Source organism: Nothoprocta perdicaria, unplaced genomic scaffold (genome assembly GCF_003342845.1).
Source record: "Nothoprocta perdicaria isolate Ctin4 unplaced genomic scaffold, notPer1 scaffold_12, whole genome shotgun sequence".
Lineage (NCBI taxonomy): Eukaryota > Metazoa > Chordata > Aves > Tinamiformes > Tinamidae > Nothoprocta > Nothoprocta perdicaria.
The window spans coordinates 4244086-4264485 of NW_020454316.1; the positions used below are offsets into that span (position 1 = coordinate 4244086).

Consider the following 20400-nt stretch of genomic DNA (forward strand, 5'->3'; position numbering starts at 1 on the left):
TTCACAGGACAAATTTGGCCTGTGATCTTCTTTTGCTCAGTGGAGATGACTTTCTGCCTCGGTGTAATTGCTGGTGCTCCCGGGTGTTGTGAAGAGGGAGGTACCCAAGCCCTGAACGTGTGGGAAGTAGCAGAGTCTCCTGGGGAGGAGTGATCTCAGTGGTGTTCTCCTTGTGGTGCTGTTCTGTGGGAGCCCCGAGCAAGGGAACACAATATTTTAAGGTTACTTTTTATTCGTGTCATCTTCTCAAGATCTTCTGGATGGTTTTTTTTTTTCTCCTTCTAGATTTGGCAAAGCCTCCAGTAAATGAACCGAGGGAACCAGAACAGCTTCTAATGCAGGCGCCCCAGGGAAATCCACTGCTGCTTTCCCACACCCTACAAGAGCTATTGAGCAAGGATAGCGTGCAAGTGGAGCTTATACCTGAGAAGAAGGGCCTTTTTCTGAAACACGTGGAATATGAGGTTTCCAGCAAGGTAAGAATCTGTGATTCTGTAGTGTGAACAGACATCGGTCGGTGAGAATGTGTCCTCATGGGAACATCCACACAGTTGCTGGTCCTGTGGTCCAGGTCTTCTATAATGTGATAGATGTGTCGTGTGATGCTGCTTTTGACTAGGCCACTCATGATAGTCTGTTTTAAATGCAGATGCATTATGCTTTCCCAGCCTGGGCTTTTGCAGTGTAGAATATTTCCTGACTAAGGGGCTGTTGGGTGGTAGTTTTGCGAAGGGAAAGTGTAGTAGGAGGAGTGCTGGCCCACCAGGCTCTCTTAAAATCTGAGCTCTGTGTGAAAGCAAGTATGCAACACTGAAAAAATAATGTTTTTCATAACAGATAGGTGTAGATTGGGCATTTCAGACTAGATGGAGCTTGTGAAAAAAATAGGTAGGCTGAACCAAAATCCTTTATAAACAAAATCAAATCTGCAATCTGCAAATCTTCCTCAAGAGTCTAGGCCATTTCCAGTTTACTTGCCCTAATACAAATCTGTAGGTTCTGCTCTTGATATAGAGGAGACTGAAGATCATGTGTGTTTTCCTGTTCATGGAAGGGCCAGTGAAATAGCTCCCTGGTATCTTCTGTGTGTTAATGAGAAGGAAGTCCATCCTTTCCAGAGCAGACCAAGAGTAATTTACATCTCTTGGGTCACCAAATCAGCAGGAATTCAGTGACAGTCGGACTTTATGCTGTGCATAGTCAAGTAAGTGACATTTGGGTCACAATGCCCTTACAAATGCCACAAGAAGTGGTGGATGATGCAGTGCAGCTGTAGGAAGAATGGATATAGTGATGCATAGTCTTTCTGATCTGAGGCTGCAGGAGTGGTATGTGTAGTAATAGTACTTTTAAAAAATGTTTTTTACTTCTCAAATGTCTGTAGGTGCCACCCCACTCCTTTAGTGAGTAGCCAATTTCTTTGGTACATTCTACAGTTTGAGCTAAGAAATGAGAAATTCAGGACTAAGGTTTTAAAGGAGCTTTCAGACTTTGTGCACAGTCTTAACTTCAGTGTCAGGCCCCTTTTTTTCTTTTGTGAGGTTCATTTAAAAGATCAGTTGTTTAGGCTGGCCCCTAACATGGTCTGCATTTGTTTTGCCACTTCTAGGTTTGAAACTGCTTTAGAGAAAGTTCTTAAGAACTGGAGCAGAGAATTGAAGTGTTTCAAGAAACGAGCTCTCTAGAGTACTTTAAGAGTATTTACGGCCCTTCTGATGATATTCAGTACTTTTGGTTAGAAAAACACCATCAAGTTAGTTATGTTATCCATATTAATAACCAAAAGGTGGCTGACTTGGGAGTTCTTTTTCCCTCCTGCCTCTCAAGGCTCGTGGTGTTGAAAAGTAAAAAATATGGAACTTCTGAAGTGTCTGGATGTGATTATGGAATTGCTGCTGACCGTCTAGCCTGAGTATTGACTTTTTGTTTTCCTTTGCTCTGTTGCAGCGCTTCAAGTGCTCGGTGTACAGACGATACAACGATTTTGTGGTGTTCCATGAGATGCTGCTTCAGAAGTTTCCCTACCGCATGGTGCCGGCACTGCCCCCAAAGCGGATGCTGGGAGGTAAATCTGTTTTGTTTTCTTTTGACTAGAGACATTGTGGTGCAAGCATGATCAAAAATGAGACTGCTGAAAATACTTAAAAGAATACAAAGTCTATAGTTCAGTTTTGCTGAGAATTATGTGACTGTAGCATGTAATTTGGAGGCATGAGTTAATGCAATGCAAGAAATTCTCTATAGGTAAAATGTTAATCTAAAGCTTCAGTGTTCTTTTTCCCAAGGAGAAGCTCAGTGTTCAATGGTCTTTCTGACCACATTTAAGGAGTAACTTGGCAAAAGAGCATGGTAGAATTGCAGCTGTTTTTTTTTTAAGAAAACAGATTACAGTGGTTGTGATTTTATGATATTACGAGTCAAACAGTCCTCTCAAACAGCTGTAGTGTGCTGCTGCTTCTTGAAGTGATTGGATCACTAAATATTTGTGGAAATTCCATAACACATCTGTAGCAGAACAGAGAAAACACAAATTTTATATTCAGGGGCTTAGAACTGCAGAAGAAATGATTAGGTGGAGAGTGCAGTCAAGGTGTTATGCAGAAAGGACTGGCAAGCACAGTGATACTAAGCAAACTACTGTATCAGGCCACTATGTTTTATAAAACTATCTTGCACAGAACCCTGATGATGCAGACAGTGCTAATTAGATTCTCAATTTGTGTATAAAAATGTGTCTTTCTGGCAGCCAAACCAACTGCCTTACAGTAGCTGATGGTTTTGTTTGTTTGTTTGTTTCCTGCTTTAAAAAGGAACTTATCCATCTGCTTAGTTTAACCAGAAATTAAAAGCAGAGGTTGGAATCAGTGTGTCAAGTCATTCAACTACACTGTAACTGTTAGAATAGAAACCAAGGAAGTGTCTCAAGAACAAAAACCTATCAAAACATATCAAAGCTGCTTTAGATACATTTTTCATTAATCTGAAATATTGGCACTGTTTTCAGACTTTTTTTATAATTTAAAATGTTACATAATTGTGTAAAATCTTGTCTTGTTTTCTGCTTTATCTGCTGAAGAACAAGCTTTTCACTGTCTTGTCTCCTGCCCATATTGTTAAATTTAACATGTTTCAAATAAATAATTGATTTCAGTCAAGGAGTCCATGTATCCCTGCAGTAAAGGGGAACTGGGAAATGGTGAACAGAGTATCACAGAGTTTATAGTGAACTGGAGCAAAGCAAAATAAAGGTGCTGAAAAGCTTCAATGAACGTAATATTTTATAATGGAATGCAAAATGCCTTTTTTGAGGTTGCAAGAACCAGTCTGTTGAATTTGGCCTGATTCAGTGCTCTCAGCTAGAATTTCCAGACTGACAACTTCATGCAATACCTGAGAGCAAAGTAACCTTCTCCGATTAACCTCAGTGGAGGAAGAAGCAGCTGCCAATACATATTATTTGTCAGTCATTGTTATTTCTTTGTGTTGCCAGTGCTGATACTTCTGTGAATTTGCATATGTTGCTTACCAACAGATACCAGATACTAATATAATAGGACAGATTCCCAAAAGATGCTGGGTATACAGTCCTAAACAGTTTCAAAACCTCGATTCCAGTGACTACATATAGCAAAGTTGAGGAAGTCATGTTAAATAGAAACTGGAAATGAAGGGAGCAAGAAATGGAATGGGTAGATCTTTTTTTCTGTCTAGATTAATGGAACTAATAAATGGAATTTTAGGGCACAGAATTAAATAGATTCTTATACAGATCCTTGTATCTTTTCTTTTTCTTTACTCCTGATGGGCTAAGCTCTACTCTCTGTGTGTTCAGCACACTTTCATACTAAGTTGCATGCTTTAAATAATAGTCTGCTTTCATTTATCTGACAGATGAGGAAAGATTGATGGTTTCTCTGCCCATTTGGGTGCATAGCAGCAGACTGAGGCAGATAATGTAGGAAGTGAGTAGATGACTTCAAAAATCTGTATGTAGGCTGAAGTGTGAACAAAGCACAGTGAAGATCTGTGGCCCTGGCGACCTGATGAGTAATGCTGTGCTAAAGATCCCTGTAGAAGCTGCATGCAGCAATTGAACTCTAACTTAACAGGGAGGCCAGAAAATGTACTCTTTCGTGGATAAGCTTTAGCTCTTTGTTTGCTTATGTCTTTACTTTGGATATTCTCTGCTCTCTTTTGGTTCAGATTTATTTTTTTGTTTAACTTTTATATCTTCCCTGAAAAAAATAACCTCTTAAAGTCTTTGAATCGCTGACTTAGCTGCAGTGTCACCCGACTGAAACCCTTCCTGTTTCAGGAAGGAAGGCAGGCCGGACTTCTTCTAGCTGGACAAGTAGGGAGGCTTTGGGTTAATGCACTACAGACTGGCACACAGGTCTTCCAAAGTACTTTCTGAGGACATACATGAGAACGATGAGCATTGGTCTTGGGCAAATAATTGAAACAAAAGACCCCTGAAAGTGGGGCAGAGAGACGGTTGAAGGTCAAACGCTCTGGAGTTAGTTCTCTAGAAAAATATGTGGTAAGAAGTGACGTGGGAATTCACTTTGAAATTTTACTTTAGTAAAGTGGTTGCAAGAGGCTGCATGGTCTGCAATGCAAAAGCATTCAAGACTCTCGAGCAGAGTAAAATCCCTGCTGTGGACCATCTGTGGAACAGACTTGGAAAAAGAAAAATCTTTATATGCCTGTGATGTATAAACAGAGGCTCTAGGCCTTAAACTTGGGTATTTATCTTGCCTACCTAGTCTTTCTTGTAGAAGTAAACATGTATGGATGTATTTTCCACGACTGGATGTAAAGAACTCCTTGAAATAAAAGTTGTTTCAGTGATGCTCAGATGGCCATTCTTTGGTTTGCAGCACTTTAGCAGGACATATAAGTGGAAGGGAATTACTGGACAGAGTGCTTTCCTCTTTCCGCTTTCCTCCCCGAGCATCTACAATGTGTGAGGCATTAATTCAAACTCAATGTTCTTTCCTGCAGCTGACCGAGAATTCATAGAGTCGAGGAGGAGAGCCCTGAAGCGTTTTATAAACCTGGTGGCACGGCACCCCCCCTTCTCAGAAGATGTGCTCCTGAAGCTCTTTTTGTCCTTCAGTGGCTCAGTGAGTACTTGTTAAGGACAGTCTGAACTTGCATATCCTCCTGTAGCTGTTTCCCTGTGTACAGAGCTACATGTTGCTGCTGCGCATGGTGAAGATTGTTTTGTCTCTATAGGTATTTCTGCAGTTGGAAGATGAAATGTAATCTTGTTCAATGCCAAGAGCATAATGTTTTGAAAATGGTGTCTGTTCTTGGGGGAATATCTAATAGGCTTCTGCTAGGGTCAAACTTAAGCTGATAAAGATGTGGCTCACTTGTGCTATGGTCTTGCAATATATGTGACATGTATAAACTGCCTGTATTTTTTTGGTTCTTTAATATTTATTTGATGCTCTTGCTTGTCCAGGATGTGCAGAATAAGCTAAGAGAGTTGGTCCAAGGAGTGGGAGATGAATTCATGACTTGCAGACTAGCTACCCAAGCCAAGGTATCTGTATATTTCACAATGTATTATTCTGATTTAAGTGTCTCCTCCAAGTGGATCAACTGTGGTGTTTTTTGGGTGATAGACAGAAACCTTAGGCAGGAGGAAGTTGTTTGCAAAGTTAGAAGGACTTGGAAAATTCTATTTTTATGGAAAAACAAATAAATATATGTCTCCTAAGGTCTAGCTACTTCTAGCTAGATGTTGGTTCATGAATATTGTAAAGATTGAACAAAACACCTTGCTTAGAATGTGTTTTTCAGCAATTACTCATACAGTCTAGCAGACAAATGCGCATATCATGCAATTTAAAAGCTAATATCTAGATTGGTATTTACCCCTCGTGCTTGTGCCTTGATTCTGTCCAACTTCTCCCTATGTGAGAGTAATTTAGGCTGTTATAGAGGACTTCAAAAATAACCCACCTACTAATTCCTTTTCACTGAAATTTAATTACTTTGCTTATGCATATTAACAGAATTTTGCTCTGCAGGAGATGAGAGGGTGACCACTGAAGGGTTAAAAATTGTATGTGATTTCCCAATTCAAGTACAGTGCCTTTTCATGATCCTGGTGTGTGGATCTGAAGTATTGCGTTAGGAAAAAAAAATGGGTGGGCAAGTAGCTTTGCTTCTCGTGCCTCAGTTCCCACACTTCTCCATGAGAGAATGGAGAGTTAGAAGTTGAGATTTTTGAGACTGTAGTGTTACTTTGAGACTGTAGTGGTAAAAGTGCAAAGCGAGGTCTAGAGGTTACTGCTTTCTTAGAAGCTCTCTGTAAACATCTGTTTATTCCAGTGATTAGAACTATGGCAGTTTTTAAAGGCACATTCACTGTTTGAGCAACTTTGGCATGGGTTGCAGTTCAGGTTCTTCCATTGCTAGCAGAAGGTTTTGCAATCACAGCTTAATCAGGCTCTTACTAGTGATGCACAAGTCAGGAAGAGCTTAGCTGAACTCTTCAGTGCTTGTCTGACTTTGCCACGGTGGCTGTTGCTGGTAGCTTCAGGTCAGAACTTAGGAATCTGAAACCTCACAAGCCTGATTTAAGTCTGCAGTAGAACTGTAGATTTTGCCAGTTCTGTGTATTCCCTGATTCTAAGCCTCTTTCAGTCCCTGAAAATTAGATGTATTCACATAACATCTGCCTTGGATACCTAAGTTGCACAGCTAATCTCTCCAGGGCCCGTGTAGGGCAAGGGGCTGCACCTCTCCATGAGAGGGCCATTCCAGGCAAAACCTTCCTTCCACAACCTGAGTTCCTTCTGGAGAAATGGGTCTCTACTGACTGTATGACCTGCCTGCAGGTGAGATGTGTGAGTACTGATGTGTCCACAACTAATCCCTCTTGTGCTTCCTCAGGATTTCCTTCCAGCTGACATACAGGCCCAGTTTGCTGCCAGCAGGGAGCTCATCAGGAATATTTATAACAGCTTTTATAAGCTTCGGGACCGTGCAGAGAGGATAGCTTCTCGAGCCATTGATAATGCATCAGATCTCCTCATATTTGGAAGGGAACTAAGGTAGGTTGGAGGAAAGGATTTGTTAATGGGAACATTTCTGCTGTTGCTTCAGTACTCAAAACTGCTGTAAAGTTTTGCTTATCAGCAAATGTGTATCTTATAATGAAGTTTTTGCTTCCTTAAAAGAAGAGAATGCATCCCTTCCTCCAAGGAGCTCTCTGCCCACCCCAATGTATACGCAGCCCTACTTTTGTAGGGCTTCATTAGCCCTTAATTGTTCATTAGTAGCTCTGCAGGATGAACTGTTTAGACAGATGTGAAGCTCTGACCTTCTCCCTGCAGGTGGGTGTATCTGCACAGTGGACTTTAGCTCTTCGATTTAACTACTGCTGCTTTGTTCTCGCAGCGCTTTGGGCTCAGACACTACCCCGCTGCCTTCCTGGGCTGCTTTGAACAACAGCACGTGGGGGACTCTGAAACAAGCCTTGAAGGGTCTTTCTGTTGAATTTGCACTTCTGGCAGATAAAGCTGTGCAACAGGTGAGTTCTTTCCCTCTTTTTGAGAGTGAGTTGCATATCTTTGCAGGTATGCTGTAGTCCAAACACTCATCCACTCATCCTCAATTACCACTTTGCTTGTGTAAATTGGAGTGATGTGTGGAAAAAAAATGGACTGTGGTTTAAGTGGGGTTGGGGAGTATAGTGGGCAGGAGAAAGGAGGGAAAAGTGTGTTGGTTTTTTTTTCTCTCCTTTCAAAAAGCAATTGAATGAGTTAAACTCTTGCTCTCATGATCCGAATTCTTCATTCTGTCCTATGAATCTACTGCAAAGGATCCAGAAGAACTTATTTCTGAATAAAGTTTTGATGTTAATGCACTTAAACATTCCATGAGAGTCATTCAGACAGAAGTGTCATATTCTTGTGTAACTGTACAATGTGATAATGACAGAATGATGTGAGAATATGACAATCTGGAAGGGAAGAGTAATAGTTTTTGCTTCTTATCTCATTGTGTTAAAACACTCAGCATGCTTCTATAGATCAGTCACATGAGTGTTTCTCTAGGGTTTTTATGCTCCAGAGCGCTCTCTTCATACAAGAAGAAAATAAAATGTTTGGTGAAGAGAGAGAGGAGAGGAGAAAAAGAAAAGAAAAAAAAAAAAAGGAAAAAAAGAAAAAAATTGAAATTTACCTTATCTCATCTCTGCTTTCTGATGCATGAAGTATTACGGGGATCATTCAGATATTTATAGATTTAATGGATTAGCCATTTTGTAGAAAGGAAAGGTGAAAAAATGGGGGAATCGGCAAGAGCAAGAACCTCCAGGCAGGGAGAGCTGAAAGGACTGACATGCAGGGCTTGTGAAACTAACTCCTCTTGTTATAATGATCAGTCAATTGGAAAAGCTGTTCCTGCGTGTTCCTGTGTGCTAAAGACTAAACTCTCCAGTGCCATCCGAGAGTTTCCTGATGTGGTTGTGTAATCATTGATTTGCCCGGGAGAATAGCCTGCATGCTGTGGGGATGTGGAGAACTCTGATGTTGCTACTTGCCAGGCTTACATAAACTGTACTTTTTTCCCTTGTTTTCTAGGGTAAACAGGAAGAGAATGATGTGGTGGAGAAGCTGAACCTTTTCCTGGATTTACTCCAGTCCTATAAAGTGAGTTCTGCTGTTCTTCTGCCAATGAGAAAGTTGTTTAGAGCAGGCTTGTGCTCTTTAGAGGGTGTAACGCCAGCTGAGTGGAAAACTGTCTGGAAGGGCAGCTCAGAGGCAAGCTGGGCATCTGGCAGGGGAAGGGGAGTGGCTGTTGGCCACAGCCACTCTGCAGCTTTACCGATCAGATCCCATATGGTGATGAAATGTGGTGGGATTTTGCCAAGCAGCAGACCCTGCAAGGAGCCTGAAAATATGTGCTTGAATAATATGGATCAGCTACTCCTTTTCCAGATATGACTCCCTCCGAGTCAAGGCATTGAACTAGATAGCTGCTGCTTTGTGCATGAAGACCTAAGATCAGTTCCAAATGAAAAAGTTTTTGTCAATACTAGTCTCTTGTGCAGAGGTGTGTTTTTAGAAGCACCTACTTGAATGATGCTTGGCAGCCTCTCCTGATGTTGCCAGGCTTGGACAGAAATAGAAGGAAAATGGCAAGCTATTATTGCTGTTAATTGGCAGCACTTAATTTTAAAAAGGGCACAGAAGATGAGTGGTTTGATGAGGATCCGTAATGTTGGCATAAGTGATGTTCCAGATTGCTCTTAAGCTCAGTGATCTGGGTTCAGGCAGTTTTGTTTCTTAACTTGTTAGGTGCCAACATCGTCTGACCCTTTTGAAAATACAGAAACCAAAAGATCTGCAGTGCAGCAGTTACATAAAGCACAGCCATTTAAATCCACTGCTGTTCCTGATGTACTTGTTTTGCTTGCTGTGTGAGCCCCCTGCCCTGCTCCATGAGTTATCTGCTGCTTTCCTATTCCCATGAAGGACCTGTGTGAAAGACATGAGAAGGGCGTATTGCACAAGCACCAGCGAGCACTGCATAAGTACAGCATGATGAAGAGGCAGATGATGAGTGCCACTGTGCAGAACAAGGAACCAGAATCCGTGGAGCAGCTGGAGTCTCGGATTGTGGAGGTAGAGCAGAAACCCATGAGAACAAATGGTAGCGAGCTGCTGTAATGATACCATGGTGCAGCTCAGTCGTATTTGCAGAAAGCCATTCGGTGGAAGGGGGTTAACCTGTACTTTAGGTAATTTGAGCTACCTGCTGTGCTACAAGGAAAACGCATTTGTTTTCTTCAGTACTTATTTCTGGCTCTTTAGCAGCATGTCATTTGCGGGAGGTACAGAAAGTAATAATCTGTGTGATGGAAAGTGTAGTTGCTGCCATGTGAAATGGTCCAGGAACTGCCTTTTAAGTTCTTGGTGTGTTTGTGTTAGTGAGAAACACTGTTTTCTCTCGCTGCAAATGAACCTTCTTGGCATCTTATTCCTGACCACATCTCACTGAGTTTCCCTTCTTCTAGCAAGAAAATGCCATCCTAACCATGGAGTTGCGGAATTACTTTTCTTTGTATTGCCTGCATCAGGAGACACAGCTCATCCACATCTATCTGCCTCTCACGTCTCACATCTTGGGGGCCTTTGTCAACTCCCAGATCCAGGGTCACAGAGAGGTGAGTTCTCCTGGTCTATTCTTTTTCCCAAAATAGGAATAAGAATTTGAACTTTTTTTCTTTATTTTTTTTTCTTTTCCCTATGGCCCTTCCTTCTCTGATAGTCTGGCCTACTGGGATATTTCAGAACCCTTTAAGAAGTCATCAAAGGTCTCCTCAGTTGAGCTTGAGGATCAGAGATGGTTTTTTGCCCTTTAAAAAGCTGTATATCTCAGAGCAAAATTGTTTTTTTCTTCTCACATCTGAGAGATATATGTCCGTATGATAAAGACAGTTGAAGTAAACTGAAACATTAAATATTTCATTATTCTGTAATGAGGTGTTTGCTAAATAGATCTGCTTTTGGTTGTGTTAGTTAGAAATTACATGACTAGGAGGAATTTTGTTCTTTTTTGCAGAATTCAATAGCCTCCTTAGTTTATCTCTAAATGTGGTGTTCACCCTTCCCCATATGCATGCAATTCTTGCATTAGAGAAAACTCTTCTGCAATTTCTTTCCTTGCTGTCATTGAAGGAATTTGTCCAAGATGCAGGAAATTTTCCCTCCATGCATGTTCAGTAAATTGAGTATTGCCCTATAGCACCAGTCTAAAGGGGGCAACCTGGGTCTATTGGTCCTCCCCAAAGTTCTTCAGTGAATCTGTTGTGCTTCTGAGTACCTGAAGCTGTTGCTATAATACAGCGTGGTGAGATACGTGGTGAGATACAGCTGTTGCTATAATAGTGTGGTGAGATAATGTTGTCCTGTTCATTTTCTTTCCTCCCTTCCCCTTCAGATGAGTAAAGTTTGGAATGAACTGAAGCCGAAGCTGAGCTGCCTCTTCGTGGGATCTAGCAATATGCCAACGCCACCATTGTCACCTCCAGAGGGAAACTTCTTCTCCAATTAATGCTCTGACCACCTAGGACGGAACAAGAAGTGGTGTCAAGGGAGGGTGGGATCTCTACCTCCAAATGTTAGAATGAGTCCTCCAAACAGCTATTATTTTTTTATATTGCTGCTTTGAGCTGCTCTCTGAATTAGACTGGATATAGGGCAGAATATACAGCTATAAAGACAATCTCTTAAATTTGAAGTGCTTTAGGGCAGGTCTGAGTTCGCTGTCCTGCAGACATCTTCCTAGTGTCCAGATGTGACCAGTGTCATAAGTGCTGCAATTCTGTCCCGGGTGCCTCTGCATCTTGTACGGACAGTCCTGCAATATATGTCTGCACATGTGCTGACAAACACCTGGGCTGCTGAGATGAACAGGGTATCTGAAGCCCTTGCTTACCGAAGAGATATATGGTTTGCCTTTGAAGCTTGGGGGATGTATGTTAGAGGTATATGTGCATAAGGAAGGATGAAGGCTGTTCTCAGTTCCACTGCTTGGTGCCTGGAATTTTTACTGCTAGACTTTTGAGCAAAATACATGAACATACTGGTTGGATTCACTAATCCAGCTGGGTTGGCTCAGTGCTGCTGTGAGGCAGCCATTTCCCAGTGAGCCTAAGCAGGCTATATGTCAAGGTGATTCAATTCATGGTTGCAGGGCAGCCTAGGGACTTGGTTGTATTTTTCAGTTTGGGGCCAAAGATGACTGGGTTTGGGAGCTCAGAAGAGTTTCCCTAGCATAAATGAGAAAATAATTGATTGAAGTACTCCTTAATTGTACACCACTCCTATTATACAAGCAGTACAGCTACCGGTTAGCTTGTTTAGTTTCTTCTGGAGGTTCTGACATTGCTCTATCGAACAGTTGTTTAGGACAATTGAAGAGCTGCTAACCCAAAGGCTGGTGTTTCCTCTGGTAAAGATGAGATATTCTGTTGCACCTGCAGGCTAGGACATAATACTGATAAAAATTCATTAGCAAAAAACCAGTACTTATAATTACTGTTCTCTTTTCTGACTCGGGATAGTATTGGAATGTGTTTATGAAGGAGAGAAGACAACTGAAGGGGTAGTTCTTTATCTAAGAATAGCATCGTGCTTGGTAATGGCATTTTCAAAACGATTTCTGATTGTGATAAAGGGACTAAACATTTTCCATATCTCACTCTGTATCTCTGGTGACTTTCCCTTACAAAAAACAGGGTAGGATGAGGACAATTTGCATATCATCTGTTATCTCAGAAGAAATTGTGCGTATCCTCTAGAGAAACTGATAAGTGGAGAAACTGCAAAAGTCTGCAGGAAAATGCTATGTGAACCCAACTCCTCCGGGACCAAATGAGCTGCCAAAGGGGAATTGGAGGCTTGGCTGCTTAGCATTTGTTTTGAGTGGGTAAAAAGGAAGCGCATTAACGAGGATGAGTGTTTGCTATCAAACTGGAACCGTTACAGTATTTTCCCACTACGGAACTTCCCCATTAGTAAGATATGTATTTAAATCCTCCAATCACAAAATTTCTTTTTTTTTTTTCTGTTTTTATTTAGAAAATCCAGTGCAGCATGAAAACTTCATAGTCCAGGTGGAAATAATGAATAGTTTCTTCAGCTAGAAGCAAGATAGTAAGTTATTTCTGAAGATTCATAAGCCAGGCATAACTATTCCTTATATGTCTATAAATTATGTGTGTGCATACACACAAAAACACGCATACATAATATGTATGTTATACATATATAAAGAAAAAAAACTCAAAATATGGTAAAATGCACTTAGTGGTGCATTTCTTAAGTAGTGCAGGGAGTCTTGTTTAACAACATGTTCAGAATATATTACTGAGAGTCTTTTTTAGCAATTCAAATGTTACCTTTTCTGAGTCTTTCCTCTAGCCTGTTGTCCTGCAAATGCCTGTGACAGATCTGATTCTGTCTCCTGAGGTTTTCCAAAATGATGTTGGAGAGATTCTGCCCACAGGCCAGAATAAACTGGATGGGGAGAGGAATGTTTCTGTAGTACATGAACAAACAAAACATCTCAAGAATGGCACAGAACACTTTTTTCTTTTTTTTTTCTACCCTGTTTGACCTTGTATTGATGAGGAAGAAGGATTGTGGTTAAAGTGCTATTAGCATCTTGCCATGTTTTGTAAATGCTCACTCCCAGTATCTTTAGAATGTGCCAGCTGGCTATGGCGAGTTGCTTATTTAATCTGTTCTTTAACATCCATCCTCCCTTATTGAGTCTTTCTCTTTGCCTGATATGTTCAATAGTCTAATTAAGAAAAAACTGCATGTTTTGGGGGGCAGGAGGAGATCTGTTATTTTATGTGATGGATCTTCTATGTATGTTGACAACTGGGGATATGTTTTGTAGGAACACCTACAAAGTATTAGCCTAAAAGAACCATTGCACTCTTCTCACTTAATAGTTACAATTTCAGACTTAGTCCAAAGTCTAACTTGTTTTAATCACTTCCTCTTTCCTGTTCTCTTTTAAAGCAAGAATACAACAGTCCTAATGTAGAGACTATAACAATGTACATATAGGTAGACCTCAGATGTATCAAAAAACTGGAATTGTGCTGATTGGAGAAAATATCCATTTCTCCACTGTCAGCCATTTATTTTTTGAGGACAATGAATTTTGTCCTGCCTTCTAGCTCTTTTCACCTAGTATTTTGAGAACAAAGGCCTGTTCTTGTAGCTGATACAGCTAATAGCACTTTCAGAATTTATTTCCTACCGGACTGTTAGGCTTCTGTGTCTAAATGCATATACTACTTAATACAAGCTTTAGCTTGCAAACCTAATTTTTGGAAGACTGATCTGTGTGCAAATAGCAATATCATGTTTACCTCAATGAATGAGGGATATGTCCCATTTATTTTAGGGATCTGTCAGATTTGCAGAGAGCAGCATCAAGGAGAGTTTCTTTGCTCTAGAGGAATGCAGTAGGGATCAATCCAAGCTGACTTCAGTTCTCTGTCAACCCTAATCACAGTGCAGGGAAATGGAGCTAGCTACCTCCCTGTGGCTGCTTTCTACAGCCAGGAGCTTCACATCTAGCAATGGTGAGAGAAATACTTTATGAAATTATCAGTTCCATGTCTGGTAGCTAAGTAGATTGCAATAAACACTAAGCAAACGAGACTACGTGTAGAGTGTGCACTGCCCCTCCATAAACTGATGCTTCTCTAAGACTTAGCACCAAAGAGTTAACGTGCCTTCTTGGATGCTTTCTGTGTGTCTTCACCTCCTGGTGGCTTCCATGTCAAATAGTAATGACAGAAAAGGCCTCCAAGCTTTGTGTCAGTGTCTCCATCTAATATGCCCAATACCAGGTTAGTAAACAGCTGAGAGCCTGAAACTTCACATGAGAAGTGTCTTTCTTTCCGAAGGGCTATATCTTTTCCTCACTCCTATGTTACCTCCCCTTCGACCTGTTGATGTGGTATCACACAGGCTTTTTGATCAATATTACCAGAATTTCTCCTATTTTCAAAATTTCCTAATGTTGAAAGGATTTCCACCCTGTTGAATTTACAATACAATCTTGATCTTTGATGCATCTCTTGCATCTTTCTTCCTCCTTCCACATATATTTTAAGTTGCTGATGGTAGCCTGTTATAAACTGTGCCTTACTGCATTCCTGTGCTTTTACCCTTCTTTGATCATGTGAGGGTGCAATTCCAGAAATTTGTAAAATACTAATTCCCCGTCCTGTTTACTGTTTCCTAAAAGACAAAGATCACCAGCTGGGTACACACTTTTAACCACAACACTCTAAAACTGCAGCACGAGCAGTAAACAGTCACTCCTCTTCCAAAAGGTTAAGGTTAAATTCAGTGCTGGTGAAAGCATCTTCATAAAGGGCTGGATTTGGCTGTAGAGGTAAGAGATGGCATTTGCTTTTTTTCCCTACCTAACTCCTTCAGGGGGAAAAAAAAGCAATTTGAGCTCTCTGACCATGCAGTTTACCATTTCCCCCAGGAGACAAGATTACAGTGCAGGTGTCAGCTGCCAGACTCCCCTACCTACCATGCAGTAAGGTTTTACATTCTGTTACAAGCTGCCTGTCTCCTTGTGCTTGTTTTCTTTTTCCTCTTCCACTTGCCTCAAGCTACTCTCTCCATTAGAACAACCACAAACCTACAGTGGGTTGTTGTGTCAGAAGCAGAGATGAGTATTAAAAAGTCTGTAGATAAATCAGTGTGCAAAACAAAAGGAAGGAGTATAAGATATTAACTCTTATCCTCTAACTTCTGGCTGTGGCTTTCTGAGTGTATGAAGAGCGTTGTTGAGTGGTATAAATTATTCAGAACCGCTTGAGGGAGACGAGGAACAATCTTGTTTGGAGGGTGTGAAGTTTGCTCGCCTGGAATATCTTGTATCTTTGCTTTGCTCAAATAGCCTTATGTATGAAGCACTTTATCCAAAAGCAGGAATTAAACTATTACAGCAGCTGGTAGACTGGAAATGTTTACAAATCCTATATTACATTCCAAGATTCTATCTGTAAGTGTTAAATGTGTTTGTAAAAGTGTTTAAAAAAAATCTCATATAAAACTTCTTACATGTGATGTGTTATTTCTAGCAGAGTTTGCTTTAAGCCTTCAGTGCCCTGCATGCTAAGGGGGCCTGACCTGAGTGCTGACCGCATCACCTCTGGCAGGTGTGTGGCAAAGCCTGCAGCTCTGGGTGATTCTTAACACAGATCTGCTCAAAGTCGAGCGTTTGTCCAGCATAGTTCTGCTGGTCAGTACAAAATGCTAAAAACACTTGAAGTTCCCAGCAGGAGCTCCAACAGAAGGAAGAATGAAGGCAGGGCTTGAACAATGCCATGTATCTGCATCAGGCTTCTGCTTTGGACTCCTGTAATCTTGTGCTGCTATCAAGGGGAAAATCCTGAAAGGTTCCCTACTTTAAAGTTTCCAAAGGACATTCAGAGCACTGATCAAGGCTCACCTTGTCCCAGAAAGTAATGCTGGACATGGAAGGAAAGGAAGGAATTGTGTAGAGAAAATACTTAAATGGATTCTACTCTTCGCTTAAGAAGCACAGTCCCCTGCTTTATCTGTTTCATGTTCTTGCAAAAGGAAGGCAACTATTGAAACACCCTGAAAAAACCTAGAAGCTGAACAACAGTTTATAGCAGGACAAGAAATGTTTTTACTTAAAAATATTTTTATTTTTTAAAGATATTTCTAATAACAGGGAAAAAGCCTAACAAATTTCTCAAGGAGGACAGGATTAATGTTTTTAGAAGCTGTCATCAAGGCACCACAGAAGCCTAGTACAGACAGGGACTTCACAGAATGGAGGAATTTGTTACTTTTATTTCTGTTCTAAGAAAATCCTGGACGTTATTTGCCAAACCACAGGGGAATCGGTCCGCTCTGCTGGAGGGCTGAGGAAGACACGCAGTATAAGGAACAGTCACACTGTTCCCAGCACACTGTGGGCAGCAGCATGTGGCTTGAGAGCTTCTCTTTTCTTCTTAAACTTCCTCTACTTCTTTCAGAGTATGCTCCAGGATGGTGTCTTGTCCCTGGAACTTAAAATAGCCACGGAACAACTTCTTCTGAAGCACTAGGGGGAACCAGTAGGCATCATCTGGCCACATGTGATTGAATGGCACCTCATCCAGCTGGAACCACTGTGGACGCATTTCTGGTGAGAGAAAAACAGAGAGGTGCTCTTGCTTTCTTGCTGCCTGGGCTTTGGATGTCCAGCAAGAGCTTCTGTCTCCTGCCCAGCTGCCTCCCTTCTCCAAGGAATTTCAACATGAATAGTTCTGCATTACTTTATTAGCAAATACTGCCTCAGAGAAGAATGCACGTCCTTCCTTCCCCTCCTCTAACCACCTACCCTCGCTTTCTTTTGGCTCTCCGTGAAAGTCATCTGCCCGAAAGATGTGAACTTCCATGAGCTCAGAGCTGCCCACAAATTCAAACGTGATCTGCCCCATCTTCTGCAAGGTGTCCACAGTCAATCCGCTCTCTTCCAGAAGCTCCCTGCACAAGAAACAAGACGTCTTGACATGAGGGGAAGAGCACAAAGTCATTAGCTCTCCTTGTACGTTCAAAACACTTCAGTGAACCAAAGGGGAAAGTTGTCTGCGTAAAGCAGAGCAGAACCCAGCCTGCAGAGCATGCAGGCACCAAAGAGCTCGCACCAAAATATTTGTCTACTTCTGAGACAGTGGAACTGCCTTATGTGCTATTTCAAGCTCCTAGAGAGTGGTAAGAAAATAGTCTGTGTAGGAGCGGGGAGGATTCAGGGAAACGGACTGTTTGGTGTCATTTAGGTTTCTTACCATATGATCTTTTCTCAGATTTGTTAGAAGGGGACTAATGTTCAGAAATACTAAGGCTGTAGTTGGATATAGCTAAAGAACTCCAAAATATACTTTACTTAGGCAAGCAAAATACTTTGGCAACTTCAAGCTAAATCTTGCAGAATTGTGGGTTTCCCACTGCAGGTGGTTAATATATATTAGGGTGCCTGTGCTAGCCACACAATCAGCTACTTCTGAGCCTAAATGAAACTTGCTTCTGTAACGTGTTTATACAACATTACTTGCACAGGAAAAAATAGGACTATCATTTCCCAGTTAAGTGCAGGATAAAAATACAATTCAATTGTGTTAAACTTTCCATTTCTACTTCTTGGATGTACATTTAGAGGCTAGAAGGTGAGACCTTTAAGAACTTTTTTTCCTCCTAGGTTGCCAAAGAGCTCTTTTGCTTGCATTACCATGCAGGGCGACTTGAAGCAGACTTGATTATTTCCTTATATGCCTGCATTATGTAGGACCTTCTCTAATGAAGTTGGTGTAATTGGAAGTTATGAAGTTATTTCACGTTTTTTCTAATGTACAGAAATAATGAATATTTTGAAATCCAGTGTATCTTCAGTTAAGATTAATAATTAAATAAGGCTCAACTTCAAAATTAATTGTAGTTGCATTTTTGTAAGTAACTTTGCCATTAGATGTAATGAGATTTATCTTTAAAGTTCCAGCTTGCTTTGGCATCAATTTCATGGATCCTATCCTTCAAAATTACATTAGTACATAATGTCTTTGCTAATTTTAGTTGATCTTCCTGAGAAACTATTTATGTCTCAAATAGCATCAGTTTTCTCAGCAACAAAGATAAAAGCCTCCTTTCATAGGCGATGATAATTAAACACTAAGCTAACACTTTTGTGGTTTTCTGAGCACTTCATACATCTGTGAACTGCTCAGCTCCCTATACAGTAAATGGAAACATAAAAGGTAATAAGCTAGAAATAATGAACTAGCTAAATGCTTCCCTTGTAAAATGTGGACTGAGGAGCTGTAGGTGCCTAGTTCCTCAAGGGAATATTGTGTATGTGCTGGATTATAAAGATCTTGCTGATCCAGGAGCTTTTGTTCATGCTTCAGCTTAACATTTAGCTATTCTGTCAGTGCTCTGCAGACAGGTCACACACGTGATCCCCTTGCAAGCCCCACCAAGATGATATGAAAGGGAACCAGAGCCTAGTGCCTCAGCACTGGAGAGGGAACAGGGTAGCCTGTGTGGAGCTGGAGACAGTACTTGGAACACATGCCATCTCCTGAGGGACAGCTGCCTGTGCCATGGCACGCTGCAATATCTGCACCCTGCACTGTGCAAACTTTTACCAACCAGTATCTTATGTGCACTGAAGCTCCAGTTTCCAAATCTCGGCCTGCAAAGATAAGCATGTGCACCTGTCCAATCAAATGCTAAATAAATCAAATCAATATATTTATACCATACTTGGCTGTATGTAAATACTGTATTACACCATACAGTATATTTACACCATACTTAGGGGCAGGTTTGGCAACAGAAGACCTGGCTTATGTGACAGGATTGATCTCCTTCCATTTGGGGATAATCAATTACATGAAAAGACCTGGTGCCAGAGTCACTAACCCTGTGCCCTGGTCTGTGCACATCTGTGCAGAAGGCTCCTTGGTTACCTCACCACAGAACCCGCGTGGTGGCAGGAGACGGGCCAGGGCTCTTAAGTGTCTGTTGAGCACCAAGCTTCCTGCAGGTGCAAGGTAAGTTTGGGCATACATCAGTGTGGCTTTGTATCACACAGAGAGCAATGCACAGAGACTCTAAGAGCTCAGCAATGCTGCCATGATCTGATACTTATTTCAATGACTACATAAAATCCAGCAAGATTCTGGTGCTGGCAGCTTAAAAAGGTATTTTTTTTACCTCTGGGCTGAGGAAACTCAATTCTCTTACTTAGGCATTAGGACTTGAAAATGTCTCTGTCCAGCCAAATAATGAATTTCCACAGCACCTTTCACAGCGAGCTCTAAATATTTCTAGTAGTCGGCAACTGCCTTTTTCACACAGTGCTGAAAACACCACCGAAATGCAGCACCTGCTCAAAGGCTTTATGGTCCTGGGCACCAGCATTACACAGCCCTAAGTCGTAGAGCTGCAGTGCAGCCAACAATCGACCCGTGTACGCGCCACGTAAGAGCCTCGCCAGCCCCCACGGCCTGAGCTCTGGCTTGGACGTGGTCCGAAGCGCAGGATGGGAGGGTGCGCGGCAGCTCCCTGCTACGGGCAATGTCCAGAGGGCTGGCCGGGCTGCGGGCGGCCTCACCTGCGCGCGGCCTCCTCGATGCTCTCGCCGGGCTGCACCTTGCCGCCGAAGCCGTTCCAGAGCCCCGCTCCGAAGCCGCGCTTCTTCATGCCCAGGAGGACGCGCGGCGGCTGCACCACCAGCACCAGCGTGAAGAGCCGGGACGTGAGCATGGCTCCTGCGTGGGCCGAGCAGCGGGGTTGCTCAGGATGCGCTCAGGATGTGGAGGCCAGCACTGCCTGGCACCCCCTCCCCAAATCCGTGGTCCCCTGGTGTCCCTAAGTGACCAGACACCTTGGGCAGCACCCCAACTACCAGCCCTCCCTCCCCGAATGTCCCTGCCCCTCTCAGGGCCCCATAATCTCAGGACCCCATAATCTCTAAACCCAGCACTCCTATCGAAATGCGTCCCCAAACGCCTGGTCCCCAACACCCCTGCCCAGGTCCTTGTCCCTCCAGCTCCCTCCCCACACACCCCGTCCCCCTGTGCGCGCCCTGGGCTCGAGCCTTTGCTCAGCACCTCTAACCCGAGCAGCTGCTCCCCAGGACATCACACAGGCCCTTAGCCCCACCAGCACTGCCTAAATCCCACTCCTTTCCCCAAATACCTGCCCTTCCTCCCAAACCCGGTCCCCCCAGCACCTGACCCCGCGCAGCGGCCCGGCCCGGCCCGGCAGACAGCGGCGGCCCCGGCTCTTCCCGCGCGGCGCCGTGCCCGCC

General features: G+C 42.5%; 2 protein-coding genes across 2 annotated transcripts; one reads left to right on the forward strand and one right to left on the reverse strand.

Moving 5' to 3' along the window:
- Positions 1 to 291: 291 nt before the first annotated feature.
- Positions 292 to 12341, forward strand: SNX8 (sorting nexin 8). The gene is made up of 10 exons (XM_026054224.1): positions 292 to 476; positions 1948 to 2065; positions 5005 to 5126; positions 5471 to 5551; positions 6910 to 7070; positions 7417 to 7549; positions 8604 to 8672; positions 9498 to 9647; positions 10103 to 10189; positions 10966 to 12341. Exons 1-10 carry the CDS (start codon positions 336 to 338, stop codon positions 11077 to 11079), a joined length of 1176 nt encoding a protein of 391 aa, XP_025910009.1. The 5' UTR covers positions 292 to 335; the 3' UTR covers positions 11080 to 12341.
- Positions 12342 to 16287: 3946 nt separating this feature from the next.
- Positions 16288 to 19858, reverse strand: NUDT1 (nudix hydrolase 1). Its single transcript, XM_026054129.1, has 3 exons — positions 19702 to 19858; positions 16930 to 17075; positions 16288 to 16731 (listed from the first exon to the last, which is right to left on the reverse strand). Exons 1-3 carry the CDS (start codon positions 19851 to 19853, stop codon positions 16559 to 16561), a joined length of 471 nt encoding a protein of 156 aa, XP_025909914.1. The 5' UTR covers positions 19854 to 19858; the 3' UTR covers positions 16288 to 16558.
- Between the last annotated feature and the right edge of the window lie 542 nt (positions 19859 to 20400).

Coding starts and splice junctions, on each gene's coding strand:
- SNX8 (XM_026054224.1), top strand. CDS start 336: ATGCAGGCGCCCCAGGGAAATCCACTGCTGCTTTCCCACACCCTACAA. Junction 7,071..7,416: donor ATATTTGGAAGGGAACTAAG/GTAGGTTGGAGG, acceptor TTGTTCTCGCAG/CGCTTTGGGCTCAGACACTA. Junction 7,550..8,603: donor CAGATAAAGCTGTGCAACAG/GTGAGTTCTTTC, acceptor CTTGTTTTCTAG/GGTAAACAGGAAGAGAATGA.
- NUDT1 (XM_026054129.1), bottom strand. CDS start 19,853: ATGCTCACGTCCCGGCTCTTCACGCTGGTGCTGGTGGTGCAGCCGCCG. Junction 17,076..19,701: donor ATCGAGGAGGCCGCGCGCAG/GTGAGGCCGCCC, acceptor TTTCTTGTGCAG/GGAGCTTCTGGAAGAGAGCG. Junction 16,732..16,929: donor AGAGCCAAAAGAAAGCGAGG/GTAGGTGGTTAG, acceptor TTCTCTCACCAG/AAATGCGTCCACAGTGGTTC.